The sequence below is a fragment of the Lepisma saccharinum genome, chromosome 17, assembly GCF_977018435.1.
Source record: "Lepisma saccharinum chromosome 17, izLepSacc3.1, whole genome shotgun sequence".
In the NCBI taxonomy this organism is placed as follows: Eukaryota; Metazoa; Arthropoda; class Insecta; order Zygentoma; family Lepismatidae; genus Lepisma; species Lepisma saccharinum.
In genome coordinates this window covers 19,764,998-19,788,404 of record NC_139245.1, presented here as the reverse complement: position 1 = coordinate 19,788,404, position 23,407 = coordinate 19,764,998, and the positions used below count along the sequence as shown (strand labels likewise).

General features: G+C 36.9%; 1 protein-coding gene across 1 annotated transcript in view; it reads left to right on the top strand.

The window, feature by feature from the left end:
• The window catches only part of LOC146001559 (uncharacterized protein KIAA0513), a 33,159-nt gene extending 10,080 nt beyond the window's left edge, over window positions 1–23,079 (top strand). The window contains exons 4-8 of the mRNA XM_083139032.1: window positions 3,334–3,503; window positions 8,075–8,264; window positions 11,126–11,351; window positions 11,606–11,700; window positions 13,231–23,079. Of these exons, the coding sequence (XP_082995158.1) occupies window positions 3,334–3,503; window positions 8,075–8,264; window positions 11,126–11,351; window positions 11,606–11,700; window positions 13,231–13,295 (746 nt within the window). The 3' untranslated portion in view covers window positions 13,296–23,079. The remainder of the gene's footprint in view (window positions 1–3,333; window positions 3,504–8,074; window positions 8,265–11,125; window positions 11,352–11,605; window positions 11,701–13,230) is intronic.
• The last annotated feature ends 328 nt before the right edge of the window (window positions 23,080–23,407 follow it).

Here is a 23,407-nt window from a genome sequence, read left to right as displayed (position 1 = left end):
TCTCAAAAGCTGGAAAACTGTGTTGATAAGACTCAAATGTCCTGGCCATGTGTCACTCAATGAAAATGTTGACAAAAATATTCCATACCAGCTTACCTTGCAACCTAGACAGGGATAGCAGGCACTAACCCTTGGTATGTGGAGTGCTCGCTACTGCTTCTGTCTTATCACAGAGGCCTAGGAAAAATGCAAAGTGAACCAGGACTTAGTCCTGGGCCCTTCTTAAACCCTCAAACCATGGAGCTAAATTTAATATTCAGTCATCTGTTAGGGCATTACATGTGTCAATGACATAATTAGTCTGTTAATTTATGCCAGAAATCTGATATTTAACCTGTAGTGAATGGAACTTTCGTGCGTTAATGCTCTCTGGATGGAAGTTTTCAGGCACCCACTTTTCAAATGTGCAGTAATATACCAAAAGGAACACATCTTTGAAAGGCAACTAGGGTACTTATCGTATAGTCTTGCAGTTTTTTCCTGCAAGGAAGTGTTTCCATCCTCTCTTCCAACAATCGTAGTTGAAAAACAAGAAAAGGAATGTAATTTTATTCAAATCTTTAATTCAAATATTTCATTTGTATGCAGATGGGGTGTCTAAATTTTAGTTACCATGAAAGTCTTTGCTATTCTGTGACAAACAGTTCTCATTTGATGATCTTTTTTTTGTATATACCTAGGTATCATCATATTAGAAAAAACTTTGCTTTTAAATTCAAGCCAATTTCTTTAAAAAGAAACTGCTTTCAAGAAATCTACGAGAGATCAATATTTATATTGCAACGACATTGAAGCCCTCCATATGTATATAATGGAGAAAAGAAAATAGATGTGAAGTATGAATAGCTATTCTGAAGGAATTTTGAAAAACTTAAGTCACACACCTTGGGTTCAGCTCTCATATGAGGCTTGCAGGTACTGGTCCCAAGTGAGCCAGCATTGAAAGATTAAATACATAGTTTATTTTTATAAAGAAATGCTCACCTGATTATATGTAAATACATGTCATAAGTGGTGGCGATTAGGTGGGGGAGGGGGTGAGGGGGGACAGTTGCCCCTCCACTTTTTGCCAATTTTGCTCCCACACTATGCTAAACCTTATATACGAGGGAAAATATACTATATACCAGATCAAACCTGTAAAAATGTTCTTGTAAGTTAATACTTAACATTAAATTATAACGGTCAAATATTGAGTAACAGGTAATTAATCTAATTACCCGTTATTAGGAATTAATTGCAATTGGTAATATTAAAATCCGTTGCGAATAAAGGTGTCTATACCGCGTTTGTTACAACCTGTCCCGGTTCCCGTGCTAGTTGCTCCCTGGCTTTTCTCGGTGCTGGGGAAAGTCAAAGCCAGGCAGCCAATTAAAATACGCAACGTCGCAACAGCGTCTACGTAAGCGCCTCTCTTCTGGCTTCCATTCGTTCCTCGCTGCCCAGCAGATGATTTTTTCCTAGTTTCTCATTGGCACCGAAACTGTCGAGCGCTCCCTAGCGCGGGAAAGGCGACAGGTTGTAACAAACGCGGTATAGCGACTGTCTTAGCCAACACTAACTTGCTCAACCACCGTTTTTCGCCCGAATTTGGATTTACATGCATTCTTATGGGGAATAGCAGGAAAAGAGCAACTTCTAAACCAATGGACCGAATTGGATGAGATTTTAACCAGCGAAAGACCACATCTTGAAAGTACAGATTCCAAGATTTGAGCCTTATCAGAACAGAAGTACGGGAGTTATGAATTATTAAAGATCTATCGCTGAATTCAATGGGAGACGCTACCCTACTGAGTTGGCCTCTCTGAACGTGTCAAATACAATAGCCGAGGATTTAACCTAATCTCTACACAAGGGGCTGCTACCAGAGGTTAAGGACCGGAGTGATCATTGACCAGGATAGGAGGACAACGGTCAAAGCACCAGAAACAATAAACAAGCACCTGATCACAGAGACTAGAGCGTCACCTCGTTCAAATCTGGAATAAAAGGGATGATTTGGAATAGCGAGACACAGTTTGCCTAGAATCGCCACCGGAGTGTGAGCTACGCGCGACCTAGCTGCGAGTTGCAATCATACCCATGGTCTGGACTTGTTTTTCGTCGAGTGAGTGTTTCAGAGCCATGGAGTAGAGCAGAGTAGAACCAGGGGGTCGTTTTCCCCCTCGCCGTCAACGCATCCGTGCACATACGTGTGGTTATGTGAGAATAACACCAGACACGTCCACCTGTGTCAATCGTCCGAAACAACGTCCTAAGTAGTAAAAGTTAATAACATTTGATATCCATGTAAAACCTCGAATGGCTCATAGCGTATGTTCGTCGCATCGCCCAAGCCACGTATCTGTACTTACGAGTGACCGCGAAGAACTGACCTATTATTGCGAAAGTTGTCGTATGGAGTCGACAGTGTACGTGTACCATCCTGGACGTCCCTGCGAAGTGAACGAGTGAAGCCAGGATCCGATGATGCCAGATGGAGCTGCCGACTGATCCACTTTCGCCAACCAGGATAACCGTGAAGTGCAACACTGGAGTGCGGACGTCTTCCAGAACTGTAGGACCACTTTCACCCAACCCAGGTCAGAGGGAATGCAGCGAAGGTAAGATCTAACCATGTGCGTGTGTGAGAGAGATGACGCCAATCTACCGCGAATCTGCGTAAATCAAATCATTGCATAACTTAAATCAGTGCTATGGCATCCCTAGACATCGGTATTCCGGTGGAGTAATCAATGTTACAGATCAGAGTTTATGTTAACAGCAAACAATAGTTCATTGAATATATTTATACCTTCAGAAAAGATAAAAGGGGTTCGCACAAGGAACAATTATTCACTTTATACTTAAAAACCATAAACGGTAAATTGTAAACGGCAATGCAGCCAAGAAATAGCATGAGTATAGTCAAAGTATTAATTAATCGAACCTTTGTAATTGTCATATTGTCGCAATATGCCATGGAATGTGTGTATGAATGAGAGAGAATGAGGGCAAGATGTACTGTTTGGGTATCTGTGCTTTAATATATGTGTATATTCAGAACCACCGTAGTATTATGTCACATCATTTCAGGTGCAAGAAAACAAATCCTCCTAGGTTTATTCTTGGTAACTCCGACTGTAGGCACTTATCCTGACCGTATTATAACTAATGTAATGTTTAATTCGCGTGACACGTGTCACGGCGAGCGATTCTGCGTTGTTGCGTTGCTCAGTTCTGTTAGTTAGCGCGTGACAAAATGGAAAATAATTTTGAACCCGTGGTCATATTAATTCATCAGTTTTGCCAACTGAATATTTTTTTTATACAATCTTCCATTCCTTTCAGGTTCTGATGCATCTGTACAATCTTGGGCATCTAGCATCAGTTTAGACAGTCAGTCTGATGACATAACAGCCGAAGCAGTTGAATTTATGAGGAAATTTGTAGCAGATTTGTTCAAGAACAGTTCTTCAATTCCTTTGGATCAGAAGTCCAAATTTGGTCAGTTGGCACAGGTAACTTTTTTATTGTATATAATCTTGAAGTCAGAGTCCATTTAAAAATATAATGTGGAATAGTTTGAATGTTAAGGATGACACAGAACTAGCTTAGTCATCCTGTATGACTGAGCATATTGAGTGTTTGACTCATTAGTCTCGGCCATGTTGGTTAATGGATCCGAGGCCTAGTCAAGGCATGTGGATGTTTGTGTCGTCTTCTTTTTTTTTTTAGATAATAACTAGAGACTGGATTTTACAGGGAAAAATTTTGCTCTAAAGAGGGGAAATTATTGCCAAAAAAAGAACTATAGTGTTTTGCACTTTACTAAAAATACTATTTTAAATTAAGCACAATATATATGTACCACCATTCATATATAAAAAGGGGTACATTAAATTTCGCATCAATGTATCCCTTTTTATATGTGAATGGTATATATTGTGCTTTCCTTTAAAATAATATTTTTAGTGGATTGCAAAAATAAACTGTCCTTTTTCATTTCCTTTTTTTTTAAGGTAAAGTACAGTGAATAATCTTACCATTCGTTTCTATGAAATCTTCCTTGCAACAGCTTATCACATTCCATAGCTTGCTGCTACTTGTATCTGGCTTCACCATTTCACTGACATTCAATGCTGTCGCCACTGTCACACAGTTAAGTTAAAACTATTCTAAAAAAACTTATAATAAAAGTCTAAATATAGCAGATAAGTACAGGAATGCTGCTTAAACAATGCGTCTTGCTGCGTAAGCCCAGATTGCATTGTTTCAACAATCGCTGCAACATACTCCCAATACTTACGGAGGGAAGGTAAGGTAAAAGGAGCTTGTTCTTTCTTTCCTCTAAACTGCTCCGCTGGCCCCCGTGGCAGAGTGCTTACCACATCGCCCTATGACGCTAGGGGTCCCAGGTTCGAATTCTGGCCTGGGTATGTATGTTTGTGAGTGTCTATTCATCAATTTCATCATGGCATCACTGATCCCCTTCTTCACAAATTAGCCAAAAGTGGCACAAGAAGTGAAGTAAAATAAAGCAAATCAATCAATCTAAACTGCACCAAATAGACAATTGTTGAAGGTTTTGTGAAAGACTAGTCAATGAAGGGACCAGAAAGGAAAATGTTCTGAAAAAGGGGGAAAAATGGAAGTGAAACCATGTAATCTTGTTAGTGGAAGATAATTATCAACACTTGTTCTTTATTTCATGATCAGCGTTGAAAAATAGAAAAGGACTTCCCTTTAAAATCCGAATTAACCAGATGTAGTGTTGCAATTAAAATGAGGATATTTGAAATTATTCAAAGTAACTGAAATTCATTTGGATTTTGTCGCAAGTTTTTTCTTTCCATGTCATTTGTAGACTTAGACCTTTCAAAAAGTTTTAATTTTTTTTGTCAGGCACCAAGAAGAATTAAAAAGGTAAAGTTGAACACTGATTTTATGTTCCTGGATATTACATTTTCCTGTAATCAGTCTTCATGGTCCCAAGAAAGCAAAGCATTAAAAAATCTTTTCTGATTTTACATGTCCCCTACTAGAGTTTTGCATGGGACTACTTTTCGCTTGCTTGCATTCGTTGAAGTCTCCCACCCTGGGGCATGCTACAGTTTGGCATGTACAATGGAGTATCATTTTAATATGACAATAATTGTAGACACATATACGAGGAGGTACCCACAAAAAAATGGAATTTTGTAACCTTGTTTTATTTTGACTGTACATGTACATGTTGTAGGTACATTCAGGTAAGCATGTCTACTCTAGCCACCTTCAAAGTATTGCCCATGTGCTTTAATGCAATTGTCCCAACGTTTTTTCCACTGTTGAATATAGTTTCTAAACTCCTCTGGTGCAATACTCTTCAAGGTTTTGTCCGTAATATCTTTGACCTCATTGACGTCATGGAATCGCTTCCCTTCACATTCCTCTTCATCCGCGGGAACAAAAAAAAGTCACAGGGTGCTAAATCGGGTGAGTACGGGGGATGGGGCACAAGCATCATGTTGTTCTTTGCCAAGAACTGTCGCACTGACATGGCCGTGTGGGCTGAGGCATTGTCATGGTGCAGTAACCACATTCCACTTCTCCACAGTTCTGCACGCTTCCGTCGTACACTTTCACTCAATCTTCTCAAGACATTCAGGTAAAATTGCTGGTTCACTGTTTGTCCTTGAGGAACAAATTCCCTGTGGACAATCCCATTCACATCAAAGAAACAAATCAACATTGTTTTCACATTGGATCGAACTTGACGTGCTTTCTTGGGACATGGTGAATTTGGAGTCTTCCACTGGCTGGATGCTTGTTTTGATTCAGGATCATACCCATAGCACCATGACTCATCCCCAGTCACAATTCGTTTGAGAAAATTTGGGTCCTTGTGCAGTTCAGCCTTCAAGTCGTGACAAACATTCACTCGATTCTTTCTCTGCTCCTCTGACAGCAAGCGAGGCACAAATTTAGCAGACACCCGTCTCATCGTCAAATCGTCAGTTAAAATGCGCTGGCAGGTACTCCAGGATAACTCCACTTCAGAAATTTGCTTGATGGTCTTTCGACGATCTTCATTAATGGCATATCAAGCTTTTCCAATGTTTTCTTCATTTCTGCCTGTCGAAGGACGGCCAGGCCTTGGCAAGTCTTCAGTTGACATGTCACCATCTTTGAACCGGCAAAACCACTCGTAGACTTGTGTCTCTCCCAAAAGCAGCTTCATTAAAAGCTTGGCGAAGCATAACAACTGTCTCAGCAGTCGTTTTTCCCAACAAGAAACAAAATTAAACAAAGGTCCTTTGCTCCTTGTGGTCCATCTCAACAATCACTCAAAAATCGCCAGATTCTTGCCGCAACACTATAAACAATGCAACGCTACGAACGAACCGCTCAGCACAGATGCCAACTTGCTGATTGATGCAAGATATCCCATACTAATGACACCTAGCGGCACAAGCTGTAACTACATCGGTAATCCGTGCAACATTATGATTCAGTTTTTTTTTGGGTACCTCCTCGTATGTAAAATATCTGCCTTGGTAGTTTCAGCTCACAATCATCTATTTCATTTTCATATATCATTGTGCATTGGTAAAATAGACCAAACTACATTTTAACATGGTGATGATGACTACGTTCACTTAAGTTTAATTTTCCCGTGACGATCCACATTTGAGGGCCTACTAACAGACAATGATGGTTATATGTGTACTTCTGGGCTTTGAGTGTACACCACTTGTTTTCCCTGTTTGAGCGAAGCAGCTCTCAATTCCGTATGCTATCTAGCATCGTCTGTGCGAAGTATTTGTTGCTCAAGTAAAATACTCTCCCTTCAGCACTCTAGTACTTGCAGTCTGGAGCTCTGAACTTATTTGGTGCCAACCAATTTCTGGAACAATTTTTTTAAGTTTCATTGGGTGTTACCTTATGATTTGGCACACACATTTTTCACTGAAATTTCTGCATTGAGTGTTGTTTGGTTGGATATTATGAAAGTTCAGATGTAGATCTTTGGTGTTGATAGTAATTATAACCATTGTCTGAAAAGTTCTATGATTTAATTGTCAAACTGGGACGTGATGGACGTGGAGTCGAAGCAGAAAGTTAATGTTAAGTTTTGTGTTAAGCTAGGGAAAAAAAACCTGTGAAGACATGGCAAGCAAACCTGTTGTGAGCAGGCTTAATCAAGAGGCTGTGTGTTTGAATGGCACAAGGGATTTCGGGAGGGCAGGGTTTCAATGATAGGCAATCCACTACCAGGCTAACCTTCAAGAGCACGTACTGCTGAAAATGTGGAATGTAAAAGGAAATTACTTCAAGAAGGCCATTCCAAGACATTTACCTGAAGCAGTTCGGTACCGCTAATGTGACTTGTGGACTTCTGGTCTGTGGTTCTTCTTGTATGATAGTAGATAACCCCATACTGCTGTATTGGTACAGGAAAATCTGGTCAAACATTATATCCCTGCTCTTCCACATCATCTGTTTTTACGTGTGAAAATACTGTTGAAAGGGAAGATATTCCAGTAATCCAAAAGGCTGTGACAGAGGTTCTGAGAGAGAAGCATCCCAGAAGTGGCTTTCATGGCATCCAGAAATGCTGGAAGCTGTGTAGATACTTTGACAGGACCATTAGTTGGTGAGATGAAGATATTTTTTCAACATAAGTTCTGGAACTTTCTGACAAAGTTAAGAATGAATATTACAATTAAAACCGTTCACATCCTGTGTGCTTTTGGAAATGAAAACTTGTACTCTTAGAAACACTCGCAACCATTAAGTGGCGAGTTCCAGACTGTAATTAGATTTCAAATTATTCTTGGTATATTCATATTTGGGAGCAATGTGCACATTTAGAAAATTTTACTTTTCAATCCACTTTATGCATAGATAGATCAATGAGGACTGGACCTAGAGTTTCAAGTGGGATCCACTATATGTCTCCACAGCAAATTTTACTTTCCACTTAATATGTATATATTTTTCATTTTTGAGTACTACATGTCATTGTATTTTCAATTATTTTTGTTCTACACAGCATGAAAGTACATTATATGTGCATTAAAATACATGTATTTTTTCCTTGTTATAGCATGAAGCTGGAAGGCTATGGTTTGCTCGGTTTGTGAATGCTCAACGAGTGCACAGTAAGAAAGTGGATGAATCCACATTCTACAGCCTAATACAGTATTTTGCCATCGTCCTCTTTGAGTGTGCGGAGGCTGATGACTTTTCACCAGCGAAGTCTCTCATGAATATGTGCTTCACTTTTTATCATGAAGGTAAGTTCAGTTTTACAACATTACGTTAGAGGCACATATTTTTGGTAAATAATAAGCAAAATTTCGGTACAAAAACTGAGTCAATTTCGGGTTCAAAAGCGGTAAATAAAATAAAATATCGGTGTTATAGCGGTGAAAAAATGGATGAAAAGCGGTATATAAAGAGACATATTGGTTTTAAAATTGTGAATATAATCCTAAATTTGATTTAAAAACTACACTTATTCCACAGAATTAACATTTCACTTCTAATAGCACATTTATGTAGCCATAAGAGTATTAAGTTTATTTCTGTGTAAAGGGGTCCAATTTTGCTTCTCCAATATTAACAGCAGAATTAATCAATTTTCCGGAAATTGCATAACTCTCAGGATAATTCAGACTTCAGAAGGTGTCGCGTCGGTGAATAAACACTGAATTTCGTGTTTAAGAGTTAATTTCGCTTTTTGCAGTTCATTTCGCATTATTTCGTGACAAAATATGGTCACAAAATGCATCTCACGCCTTTCAAAAACATGAAAAATTAACACTACAATGTGTTTTTTCAAATTTCGTTTTTTCGTCAAAAACGAAATATGCATGCCTCTACATTACGTACATACTGTATTAAAACCACGGCCATTAAATTTGGCAGGTGGCAGAAGTTCACGCTGTTGCCATGTCAGAGGTGTAAGAGCAGTCAGACATACAGATATGGTACTCCATTTATGTGGCCTGTGATGAACTTTCAATTCATACGATCATCAGTTCTGTATCGAATGGGACTCGAAAGTGCTCCAGAGAAAGGTCGGTCAGATGCTCGTACTAGGCAATCAGCCCGGTTGACATTGCCACACAATGCGTGGGAACCAGCTACTTTCGTCCCACTCTCGCTTTGCTTATCCCATATGTCGCACCAGCGCAATTCTGCACCTAGAGTTCTCTACTGGAGACTCCACATTTGACACCAAATATTCTCTTTCCTCTCCAAGGTCTTCGCAGCAGCCAAAACCAGGGTCTAGATCCATGATCTTTTCCCCCCTTTCATTTCCATGATGAGCACAGTCCTTGAACCTTTCACTGGAACAGAGTTAATTTTTAAACTTTCAATGCTTGTCTTCTCCCAGTTGAACGTTCATAACATCTTTGTGAATTCTAAGGATGAAATAATCTCTTGTAACATTTTGACCTGTTTCATTTCCATCAGGCTTTTAAAATTCACTGTACATCATTCAAATAAACTATACTTTCCATTGCTGTGCACTATTAACTTGATGACTTCAACTCCTCAAATCCTAGTCTCAATGAAGGGAGGACTGGGACTATCCATTCATTCCTTGCCTAGGGAGTAAGGGACCTAATTTTATTTAGGACATCATTTTTTATGGTGTCCATAGGGCTTACTTGTTGTGGACCGATTTCATATTCATCGAATGGCCTATCCACCTATGGTATTGGCTGGTATGGACAGCTATATTGTATTTTATATTACAAGGTATATGTTATTCCACCTGGTAACCAACCAACCCTCCATCAACTTTCAGGTGCGTTTCACCCTGATTTGTCCATGTGCTGAGTGCAATTCCTTGTAAGAAAGAAAACATTTTAAATGGATAAGGTGTTTGCTCTTTCAGCAAATGTCATTATGTACATTGATGTACCTTCAATTATAAATCTACAACTGCATTGTCTATACATGCAATGCTACGTTTGGCACAATATTGTTTACTTTATCTATGTAGATTACATACAGTGTTTAATGTTAAAAATAAGACCAACTGCAGATGGATTACAATAGCTGTAAATTAAGCATGGAAGTCATTTTGCCACACTATGCATGAGAAAGCACACGAGATAATATACAAATATGGTAATGTAGTAAATTCCACAGAATGAGAGTGGGACTAGTTTGCCATGTAGTCACCAGATTCTAGTTGCAATTGGTGATGTTCTACATTTTATTTCAATAGATTCTTTCCACACAAACCTTTTGCTGTGTATATTTTATTGACATCACAGCAGGCCTTACTCTTCAATCCACACACCCATAACACTGCTCAAAAGTTTTCATCAACACCTCATACAAGTTTTCACAGAGGCTCAATTTATGGTTAGTTTGGCCCTAAATTTACCCTTGCATTCCCCAAAATTTTAATTTATACTCCCCAAGATGGAAGATTCTGCAAAACCCCTGCTCTTTACTCTCTCTTGTTTTATGTCAACTGCACTTTCTGACTCCCATTGATACATAAATATGAATTTCTGATTGTAGGTTCATTGTATTATATTTAGCAATTTTTCTTAATTTCTACTCATAGCACAGGGTGTATACCAGTGAAGAAAGTCAAGAAAACGTAGGTCAAGAAGTCAATAAAAAGTCAAGAAATTATACTTGTGAAGAATTTTAGCTATCACAATGACTGAATTAGTTTATTTTACTTCACTTTTCTGCCCCTTTCGGTCAATTGCTAAAATGAGGTTGAATGGTGATAAGATGGATGAAGGGACAATCGCAATTATATAGGGACGACAACACAAGCCCCACATAAAATTATACTGGCTGCGAGTCCCAACATCAGAGCCTCGTTAATCTGCCAAATGCAGTCCAGGATGCATTAATAGATATGGCAAGTCTAATTCTCTTGTTAAATACAGCTTCAGTTTTCATCTGAACTAGCATTTTATTATGGTTTTTTCATTAAATAAATATTTATTTTCTTAATTGTTAATATCCAACTTTACGTAAGTAGGTGTTGAATGAATATAGGTTATGGAAAGTGAAAGAAAGTTCAAGAATTTTTGATTATTTTGGTAGACAACCTGGAGCAGATCAGTTTAATTGAATGCAAGAATTGTTGTAGCAAAACTTTTACTCTTTTTAGTTGATGTACCTGGATGCGAACCATACAAGGAGTACCTGTGCACTTACCTCAAAGATCAAACTATATGGCACACACTTCGATTTTGGAACGCAGCTTTCTTTGATGCGTTGCAGTGCGAGAGAGCTCATCGACCTGTCGTCACACGGGAAGACATCCAACAGAACAGTCTAGAAGCCATTACAGACGAGAAACAGTATCAAGAGAATATCACTTTTGGTCAGTTAGGGTAAGTAGTTGGCATCTTGAGGTGCAAATTTGCTATAAGTAATAGTGCATCAGTAATAGTGGCATTTCATCAGTAAAAACAAAAATACAGTTGATTTTTTCCTGTGTATTTGAATGCCTTTGATTTAACTATATAAATTTTGAACAATTTCTTCCTATTTACAATAAAAGAATGTGTAAAATGAGGTTAAAATGGATTATTTTACAAGGTACCAAGGTATTACTTGTTTCAATTGTTGTTGTATTTCTTTCCAGGACTTTCACTTGCAACATGCATGCATTTGGATTAAGCAAAGAGCTTTGTCTGGATTTTCTACGGAAGCAGTGTGTCATTGCCAACTTGAGGGATGGTATGTAGTGTACTTTTATCAACAATATTTTTGGTTCTGGTGTTATATACTGACGCTTGTACTGTTACCAATATTGATACTTGAACAATGTAAATTTAAAGTTGTTCAAGATTTGTATAAGATAATGTATATCATAATGGTATACAGTATTATGATATACCAGCTGTAGCAGAATTCTCTACCAGAGTTTTGCTTTAAAATATTCACATGGAATAATCAGAATATTAAAATAGTTGTAAATTAATCATGAAAGCCACTTTTGCCACAATATTTGGCATAAAATTAATGAAAATTCAACATGTAAAAAATGAGGATATTGAAACTTACAAAAGTGTTGCATAGAATTCTGTAGACAATGGGGAAACTTGAATTCAAGAGAATTGACATTGCTTTTCTATCACTTTGTGGCTAGTTGGCAATGATGATGAGTGATGACTTGATGCTCACAAATAACACTATGCAGACTGGAACTCAAATCTGAGAACTTCAGTCTCCAAGTTGGATTCAAGAAAAGTATTATCTGGTATCAGTGATTAAATTTGAAACCATAGTTTCCGAAACTGATAAATCTCTTTATGTTTACGTTGTACTGTAATTACTCATGTATAATACACACCTTTTTCCAAAATTTCCCCCAAAACTTGTGCATATTATGCAGAAAATAATTTGGACAGCGAACATGAAACCACACGTTTTCACTTTGTCACTGTGTATAAAGCATATTACCAGGCTGGATATCCTTAATAATAATAATTTTTTAAAAAAACAACTATAAAGTGAAATGCCCATTTTTCATGATTTTTCACTTTAATCACATGGAATGTGCATCAGTGGTATTTGTCGTGCAAGAAATAATAGAAAATAACTTCCCGAGTACTGGAAATCCATAACATCATTTTGATCTCTCTTTCTTGTACTACAGAATAAACAAGGTGGTTACAGACAGAAGTGAAAGCCTTGTGATGCTAAAGACAGTGGAGGGAGAGGGGGGAGGTGGCATGGGTTGGTGACTCATTGTATACACAAGACGATATTCTCCTCTTGGTCCCACATAACAGGTGACTCATTGAATATTCATGATGTCATTCATTCTTGATTGGCATAGCAACAGCTTTACGATCTACAACCAAGAAAGCAATTTCTTGAACCTGAATTGTACTGCACATTATATACGAGATATAATAGTTTGTTGCTTTTCCCCATCAAAGACTAGAGTGTGCATTATACACGTGTAAATATGGTAGATATGTTTATATTTAAAGTAACAATGAAAAATATATTAACATTGTGTACACTGTGTTACCAGTTCTTTGTAATATCAACATATCACTGCAATTAACAATTCTTCTGTAATGCCAGTTTGTCATTATCAGTAAATACTGATAAGAAAATACATGCAGAAAGAACTGACTGGTAAAAATTAAAAATTTAGATAACAGGATACATGAATAAATATGAAAAAAACTAAAATGATACCTTGTATTGAACTACTTGTTTAATCTTGACAACATTCTTTTCTGTTTTTTTCAGAACAAGAGAAGATGCTTAGAGACAATATTGAGAGGATGTACAGCGAGACAGACCCTTGGCGATAGTGACCGTTGCATTTTTTTCAGATAAGATCTCGCATATTTTACATTGTTCACATTTATTTACATTGTTTTTTATTGGTTGTGATCTGAAGGTACTTAAGAAAAATGAAAAGGTATTCCAAAAGTCACGTGTATTACAACATTATGTGACTGAAGTTTAATGTTCACATTGTTGATACTTTCATTTTGCTGTAACACTTGAGTTTTGAATTCTGGTTATTTTACTTTGAACGACAGTCACTCAAAATGAGAGTAGGAAAAGAGGAATTAAAAGAGGGAGAGGATTCAATTAAAATGGAAGCAAGAAAAGGGAAAGAGTATGCAATAGGATGAGTTATGTTGCACATGCACTAACAAATATGTTTTATAAACTTTTGTGTGACATTTTGACAAGTTATCACATGCTCTTGAACAAAACCAGAGTTATAACATGAAAGAGTAAATTTCATAGTCTAAAATGAAATTTGCTCAAATAAAGACTGCAGTGTCTTTTTTGTTGGCTCGTTTGTAATTATAGCAATCTTTGTAAGGATAAATTCCTTTTCGTCGAAGGCAAAGAAATATTCAAGCATTGAAGTGTTTAAAACATTCTGTATGCTTTTTTCTCACAAAAGTAATATTAAACATCATACTTTTGAAATTAAGCTTACAAGTGGGACATTTCATTCTTATGCCCACGAATTAATTGAATGAACCATTTGAAAAATGTATGTACGTAGCTAACAAAACAATAAATGAAGAATCCACATGAATTAAATGTATCCTGTAGATCATCAGTTTGAAAGATGTATCGTCACCAAGGAAACTAAGATTTGATCTGTCCTAAAACTGTACAACTAATGTTTTTCTCTTGGTAGTCTTTGTGGAATAACTACATTTTAAACACAACTTTTGACAATCTTTCCTAGAACAATGTATGATCGATGTAAGTTAGGAAGGTCTAGACTTATTTCAACAGTTTTGGGGGGTTATGGCAGCTGGTTCAGTATTAATTCACAGTGGAAGCACATTGTGTAGTAGTTTGTGTCTCGTCTAACATAAAGTGGACTTAAAACAAACTTCGTTGTTGTGAAGTAGTAAGTGGTTTAGTGTATGTTAGGCCAGTTAAGTTTGATTTTCACTGATAGGATTGTACATACTTGGTTCTCCCTAGAGCTCATGATTTCCGTTGAACTCTTGGTTGCCACATTTTCATTATGGGGGTCAGGGGAGCAGGGAACCAACATGAGGGGTAGGTATTTCAGTTAAGTAGCAATAATGAACTCGACCTCTGAATCCTTGTTGAAAACTCATCATTACTTGGTTGCTCTTCCAACAGTAAGGCCAATCACCATACTCGCACTAAACATGCATTTTGGCAACAACAAAGATGGCCCAGTGGTGGAAACTGTATCAGATCTATAAACTTCTATGATAATTCATGCAATTATCATTTTCTGTCTTACCATTCAACATGTAAGAACCATGTAACATATGGGCTGGAGACTTCATTATCTTGATTTTATTGACGTACAAGTTTTGCTAAGGCCTAAGACAAGATTACTATATCTGCGTAGTATCTGTATAGAAAATAATTTTTCATACAGAAACTACTTGTATAATGTGCATTCTATTTTTTGATACAATTTACAACGACCTCTTTCTATTACACTGAGATATTTAGTAAGTTTTTCTTCTACGGTGGGAAAAAAATCCATCATGAATTTGATCTCTAATACAGCATGAAAACCTGTTGCTATCTCGCCATCAGGTTCACTTATGTAAAAGAAGAAGGTGGTATGGATAAGCATGCTTGAGAAAGGTATTGGTGCTTTACACCAATATTTACACCTAAAAAATATTCATTTGACGTTTGAAACTTCTTATGCAAGTTATGAATATTTTAATACAGTATTTTCACTGTTCCTTCAAAAATATATTGGTACATTTTTATGAGTAAATCTTACCTGTTTTTTATCGATACAGTTTTAAATTACCGTATGTGTATCTTGACTCAAGAACAAAAGTGTATCCTTTTACCAAAGCCAGGCTACTAAAAAGTTACATAAATGTATGATAGGAAATCAATTAAGCTTGTCATTATGTTGTAGATTTATGATTATGTTCATATATAATTATACAAAACATTAAGAGTGACAAATGGTAAGAAGTGTCATGTTATGCATCAATTAAATCTGATGACTTAACATTTTCCAAGTTACAAAATTCAATTTGTATGGTCCATTGTTTGGGTATTGATGTTTTTGGGTAGCAGTGTGCATTGTTGACTGTTTCTGTTGTTCATTGTTAATGGGGTTGAATATGCTTTCCAGAACCTCAGCACACTCTCACTCCTTTTATTTTGTACAGTAAATTTAAGGAAAATGTAACTGACAATAATGTGTCTGAATTCCTAAGGAGACGATTTGATTAAAACTATCTTCTACAATTTAGTATTATAATGTTCTTATACAAAGCTGAGGCTTTGGGGTTTGATGGGATTTTTAGCCTCGCTGTGTGTCTGCTTTCCTTGGACACATGAATGAACTAATTCCTGGAAAATTACTGTTTCAGATGTTCAGTGAGGTATTCTGAAACCTTTGATCTGTACTAATTCTTGAATTTTTTTGAATTTATGTTCTGTAGATTTCATTCTAAGGATAATTTGAATCACATGAAAAACCACAGTACTTGTATTGTTAGATTCTTTCAGTATTGAAGCTACTGATTTCTGCCACTATCTTCATTGCCTGAATTCCTAAACTATCGTCTACAATTCATGGCATTTTTAGCCATGTTTTCTGCATAACATTATGAATAATTTGAATTACACTCCGGTCAAGCTAAATCCAGGCATGGGACCCCCCTTTATGGCTGTCACCCGCTGCCTACCGATTCTTACAGTTTTCAAACCCTCCTCCCCAAACCAGCCAGCAGGGGAACAGGATTTTGTTAAAATAGCCGTTATGTGTTGTGATTGCTTGCCGGCAGCACTGTAGATTCTCCCTAATTGTTTCTTCAAACTTTGAGTCACCTGTCTAATCACATATTAGATAATACTGCAAGTTGTTGCAATTCCTGGTACAAATGACAGTTTTGGAATTTTAATACTTGATATCAACTTTCAACGCACAGTGTAACATACTAGAAGTTCCTGTAGTGACAATATTCTATAATAGGGTATGATAAGAAGAAGCACATTAGTTGTTTTTTTAATTTCTGATTGGTTCTTCTCTTTACAAATAATTCATTAGGTTCTGTAAAGAGTGAATGAATGAACTTTTCGGATTTAATTTATATGTCAGCATAATTTGAGCCTATTCTTATACATTGTTTTGGAAAGCACTGACTTCATGTTCTGTAATTTTGTAAATGACATGTCCTTGAAAGTATACAGAGAGAAATATTTGTAAATTCCTATTCAGGGATAGTTCACTAGGTGTGTGGAAATGCCAGTGAACGAAGCTAATACAAATATTATCCAAGATATACATAAAAAGTTTGAAAAGCCCTGAAAAACAGAGATAATTTTTGAAATGGCAAATATTTAACCAACACCACACACACAAAAAAAGGAAATTTGAAAGAAAATTAAAAGTCCCAACTCAGCTTAATGTCAGCATTTTAAATTTATCACAACTTGTGCTCCAAGTGGAAATTCTTAGCTGAGGACATTTGGTTGAGCCTTAGGGCTAGCTGGGGGAATGCCATCCCCTTGTATTCCCCTTCACTTCGAGTACTAATTACAATCATACTACACAATTTGTGAACTCGATTACACATTGTATTTCCTGAAAAGAAAGAAGAAATGAAAATTATGTTTGTGAAATATTTTATGTAGATGTTAATTTCTTTGTAAGATGCAAAGTATTTTGTGCAAAGTGAGTTTCCACAAAGAGATATGATTCAGCAATAATTTTGAATCTTACCAAAATATTGGGTAGAATAAAAAATGGTAATAAGCAAGTTATGTAATCATTGCTCATTTTTATATACAAATATGAAAAAGAAAGTGGTATATATCTTATTCTCGTTCTTGATATGCTTGGACATTAGTAATGCTTTGAGATTTCATTCCAAATCTAAAGTCTACAATTTCAAATCTAATAATTTTCAGGAAAGCTGAATGTAAACACAAATATATTATAGAAACTGTTCTTTGTCTTATTATGTTAGTTATAGTAGAACTTTACATGCATACATACTACCATCCCCCAAAGTAAAGAATTCTTATTAATCTTTCATGACATCACTGCTGGTAGCATGTTTAAATTAAATGTAGAAATAAAAATACCCAGGAAGATAATTATTTGTTCCTGTACTTGTAGGCATCATGGAAAATGAGTAACTTGATAAATGTACCTTGTATGTGGAATTCCGTAAACATGGGTTTATGCCTTTTTATATAGTATTTACAGATATAAGGAAGTTTCAGTGAGTAATGTCAATTATACTCATGATATGCAGTGCTTGAGGAAATTGCTAGGTGGAGGAATGTGTGCTGGAGGATAATCAGGGGGGTTGCTTTGCATACCACCACCCCACATCCTCCCTTACTTCAAGCACTGATTATATGATTTGTTCTTCCCATGTGATAAACTTGGATGGATATATGAGCCACTAAATGACTCTATATCTTGGCCATTACATTCAGCCATATGGTTATTAACGAAATCTGATGGTAAGGGGAAAAGATATATGTCCTTCTCCATGCATGAGTTGCTGTCCAAATATTGGCTTGGAGTAGCGCTAGAAGGACGTGAACAGAACTAAATTCTGTTTAAAAATGCCAAAAATGTCGCTTTGCTTAGTCAAAAACAGAAGTTGTAATGGGAGCATTACTTTTCCTCATAAGAAACTAATGTGATTCTGAAAATAATAGCATAGGGAGAAATACATAATGTTTAATACCTCCGTGCTGTTCTTGTATTTCAACAGTATTGGAACTGTAAAAGTTAATTGGTATATATTTGTGACTACAAAGTTAAAAGCTCTGTTACGGATCTAAACCGTATCACGGAATTGTGTCAAGTGATAAATGCACTTGGTCATCTTCCATACAAATTAAACTACGTTCAGATTTTTGTTTACAATATAGCCAACTTATGTGAAATGTTGCAAGTATGAGGGTAAATACAGGAGTATTTTTCTCTGTAACAAAGAGATAGTGTAGAAGAGATCTTCACAATGTGATATTCAAGTCAATTTCTGAATAAGTTTACATGTATTAGTAACTTTTCATACATGAACTTTTTCTCTACAAAGATTTCTGTAGAGATATGGCTTGTAGCCTTTATGATCATAAGGAGATTGCAATAATTATTGATCTTATTGTGATAGAAGTTGATAATAATTTATTAGTACCTACCTGTAGTTGTAGAGACATGTAATAGAGATGAATTTATTGCAGCAACATGTAATTGTTCTTGCATGTAAAAAGCTGTGTAAAATGTAAAATTTCTACTTCTTCTTTGCTGAATAGAGGCTAGAGATAGAACTTCCTTTTCCTACATTGTAAGTTTTCAGAAAACAGTACAGTGAAATTTGTTGTTTGTGTGAATGGATATGTTAGGGTGATGGAGGGAGTGACATGTGAAATGTAAATGTGTACTATTAATAGAATATAATACTTCGACATATGATTTTCATGTATGTCACAATTTTTGTTATCTTATGTAAATTTTGTGTACTATTAAATGATCTAATGAGACTTAGAATGAACTTGAAACGCAAAGAACCCATGCAGTTAAATATTTTCAGAGAATTGTAATAATTACTAATTTTGTGATTAAGTAACTGTTATTTGGGAAAATATTTTCACTGTTTTCATTTTTGCTAAGTAACTTTCTTTTTTACACATGAATGTCTATCTACGAGGGTTGGAACTTAAATAGTGGCAACTATTTATTCACAACCGATACACAAGTTACATGTTTGTACCTGTTACTGTCCTTCAAAGTAGTCACCAGCGTTGTGTAGAACCCGTTGCCAGCGATGTGGAAGGCGTAGTATACTGTTAGCAGAGCCTGTTGTGTTGATGGTGCGAATGGAGCGGTCTACTGCCTGTTGAATCTCTGGAACAGTTCTGAAGCGAATGCCACGAAGTGGTTCCTTCATCTTCGGAATCAAATCAAAGTCACAAGGACTTAAGTCCGGGGAGTATGGTGGATGGTACAGTACTTCCCAGTCCCATCGACCGAACAGAGCAGCCACAGCTTGCGCTGTATGCGCCCATGCATTGTCGTGCAAAATGATGGGTGGGTTGCGCAGAAAGTGTCGCCGCTTCTTTCGCAAAGCTGGTCGCAGTTGATGCTCCAAAAATGAACAGTAATACTGGGCATTGACAGTCTGCCGTGGAGGAACATAATGCGTTAGGATAACACCATCACAGTCGTACACGAGAATCACCATAACTTTCACCACACTGGGGCTCTGATGCACTTTCGACTTTCGCGGCGACCCATAATGACGCCATTCGTTGGATTGGCATTTCAGTGTTGGCTCGTAAGATCTGGCCCATGTCTCATCCAGTGTTACGATACGGCATAAGAAAGCCTCACCTTCGCGCTCATAGCGCTCCAAGTGCGTCTGAGCAGCGTCGTAACGCATCCATTTCTGAATTTCCGTCAACTCATGTGGAACCCATCGTGATGCATTTTGCGCATGCCCAGGCGTTCCTTCAGGATGCGAAGCACAGTCGTATGCGCTAATCCGGTTTTGTGGGCGAGCTCACGAATCGTCATGCTTCGATCACTGTCCACTAACGCGGCAACAGCTTGCACTTCTTCTTCAGAGACGCTAGGATGACCTGCCCGATGCATGTTTGCCGACCTTCGTTGAAGGTTTTTACCCACCGTGCCACTGTTCTGTACGGCAATGCCGATTCCCCGCATGCCTCTTGAAGCCCTTGATGACACTGTCGTGCTGTATTACCTCTGGCACATTCAATCTTGATCCAACTCCGTTGTTCCTATTTGGAAAACATAGTGACCTTCACGTTAGACCGCTCGCTCACAAGTGACTGTGTTTCCCTCGCTTGTGCGCCTGCCTGTGACGTGGGACGGGCGAGTCCATTTGCTCGGAGGTAAGGTAGGTATGTCAACAACGTGTGCTATCAGCGCCACTACTACATTCCATTGCATAGTGTCTCCACAGCAGTGTTGCCACTATTTAAGTTCCAACCCTTGTATAAATACATAAATATTTCTAATATTTCTTTATGATAATCGGTGTCCTATGTTTTACCATGTGCTCTTAAAAGTAAGATTCACAATATGTGTGAGGATGCGAGTGTGATGCATTTTCGCAATTTGATATTGTCACCCTATCGGAAATACAGGGTGTATCAAAAAGAATCATCCAATTTGGCAAGTCTATATATCTGAAACAAATAAACATATACAAATATTTTTTTTTGCCCATGAAAGTGAAACTCAAAAAGTTTTTGTTGCCCCTTCATAGGTGTTCAATATGCCCCCCGTGAGATACATGGCATATATCCATACGGTATTCAAATTGTTCCCAAACTGCAGCTAGCATGTCTTCAGTTACAGCTTCCACAGCTGCTGTTATGCGATGTCTCAGTTCATTCATTGTTCTTGGTAACGGAGGCACATAAACGGAGTCTTTTTAGAAACCCCCACATGTTGAGCTGTCGACCTGCACGACGAACGGATTTCTGCGGACTGCGTGTAAAACATTGACGGATGCGCTCCACGTCTGCGTCGGACACTCGGGGGCGGCCTGGTGATTTTCCCTTACACAAACAGCCTGTTTCTCGGAATTGTGCATGCCATCGTCTAATGCTCTGTGCAGTAGGAGGGTCCACACCATACCTAGTACGAAAGTCACGCTGAACAGTTATCACTGACTTGCACTGCGCAAAACGTAGTACACAAAACACTTTCTGTTGTCCAGATGTCATTTTCACCAGAACTGAAGTGGGCATTCACCGTGTAAAACTTGAGATATTCTTGTTTCCAACAGTACGTTGTTCACTCACATATCTGAAAAGACAGAAAAGATATTATTGTTTAAAATCGGATGATTCTTTTTGGTACACCCTGTATGTTCCTCCATGGAATTAAATTTCATACAGAACCATTTTGTTGTGTAATCTTTCCAATTTGTCCATTTTTTTTTTATTTTTTTATGTATTATAAATGTGGATTCAAAAGTGCAAGAATCACTTCGTTGTTTGTTTCAGATTGCAAGATTCCTTCTGCAGACCTTTTTTTGTCTAAAGCCATGAAGCCCGACCCTGTGGCTGAGTGGTTAGCACATCGCGCTGCGACGCCAAGGGTCCCGGGTTCGAATCCCGGTCGGGTATGGTTGTTTGTGAATGTCCATTTTCATCCATTTCATCATTTCATCACTCATCCCCATCTTCGCAAATTAGCCAAGAGGCACAAAACGCGAAGTAAAATAAACTAAATCAATCAATCAATCAATCAATCTAAAGCCATGAATACAAAAAGTGGTTATATTTTACGATATTGTAATTTCTGAGTTTCTTTAGTGCTTAGCGCGTGACTTCAAATTTCATAAATCTGAATGTCTGATACGTTCTATTTTCCCACCTTATACTAGGTTTCTAAATGAATATGTATGTTCATTTCATCGGTTCTGAAATTTTCTTGAATGGCTGTAATCTTTGTTTTTGACTATTGCAGTCTTTCTGTGGTGGTGGGTACAAATTAGGCGAAGGGCTAATAGGAAGAAAAGAAGGTAATAGAAAAAATTAGATCAATAGTTACACGTACTTATTGGAAATTCAATTTTCTAATAAGTGTGTAACTATTGATACAATTTTTTCTATTACCCCATTTTTTCTTAGTGGCCCTTTACCTAATTTGGACCCACCAGCAGCTGCTGTAATCTATCAGTTTTTTCTGCAAAATCACAATAGTAAACAACTTGTCAACATTACCCACTTGTCGTTTAGTAAAGGAACTTTCCTAGCAATATATTGTCTTTATATATAGAAATTTTCAGTGATTATATTTTCTCAGAATATCATATACGGTGAAACTCTAAATTTATGTTCCTGGATTGTATATTTTACTGCATTTGTACATTCAATGATCATGGTGTGAATGGAGAAAAATATTATAAAAAATTCCCAGATTTTACATTTTCACACAAGTTTTGTTCACTTTGGTCCACTGAAAAATGTAAATTTGAGGTTCCACTATTTTTGGCAGCTGAATTATCAATAGGCATGTCATATTTATTTAACCTTTTTAAAATTTAATAGTACGTTGCGAGTTCCGGAGTATATAGAAGAGTTACAAGAAAACACATGAAGCTGTTAATTACTTTAAGAACAGAAACAGTATTTTATTGATAAAAGCATTTGTAAGATAACAAATTTGCATAATATTAGAGAAGGAAATGTGTTTTGGAACATTTGTAAACATTGTTTGAAATGAAAGCACAATTTTTGAATGACAATCAAGGTCTTTCTGCAGTTTTATACTTTTGTCTTCAGAATAAAATTTTCACAATTCATCTCTATGATCAGCTGTATTTTTGCCATAAATAAATATGGCAGTATGTACCTCAAGTTCATTGTTGTGTTATGGCTGAGGAGTGTACATTATTTGTAAAATAATTTTTCTTAAACGATGACTGAACATGGCAAATTTGCTACATAAATATTTTATGTTTTTATTGTTATTTGTAATATGTACATATTGTTTATACAGTTTGGTGCAATATATTGATGTTGCAGGGTTATCTAGAGAGCAATATGAGATGTGCTGTGAGACTGTAAATATTGACATTTATTAAAAATAAATAATATATACATATATATACATACACACTAATTCTGTTTAAATATTTTTGAGGTATGGTTTGTAATTTTTTAAATTTGTAATGCAGGGTATCCCCAAAAAAATCTTCAATTTCAACTGCTCACAGGTTTACAAATTTCAAGACAAGACCAAGGTGGTCTTTCAAAACTTTAGATGAGACTGAGGCAGATTTGTGTTAAATTACCAGGTGTATAAGCTTAAATCTGCTGTTTGCTCATAGATGGCGTTAGTGAGCGTATGAAGCTACCATGGGCATGCCATACCTGGTGTTTGTATGAGTTGGACATCTGCCAACACGAATCGGTGCACATCGTCAGC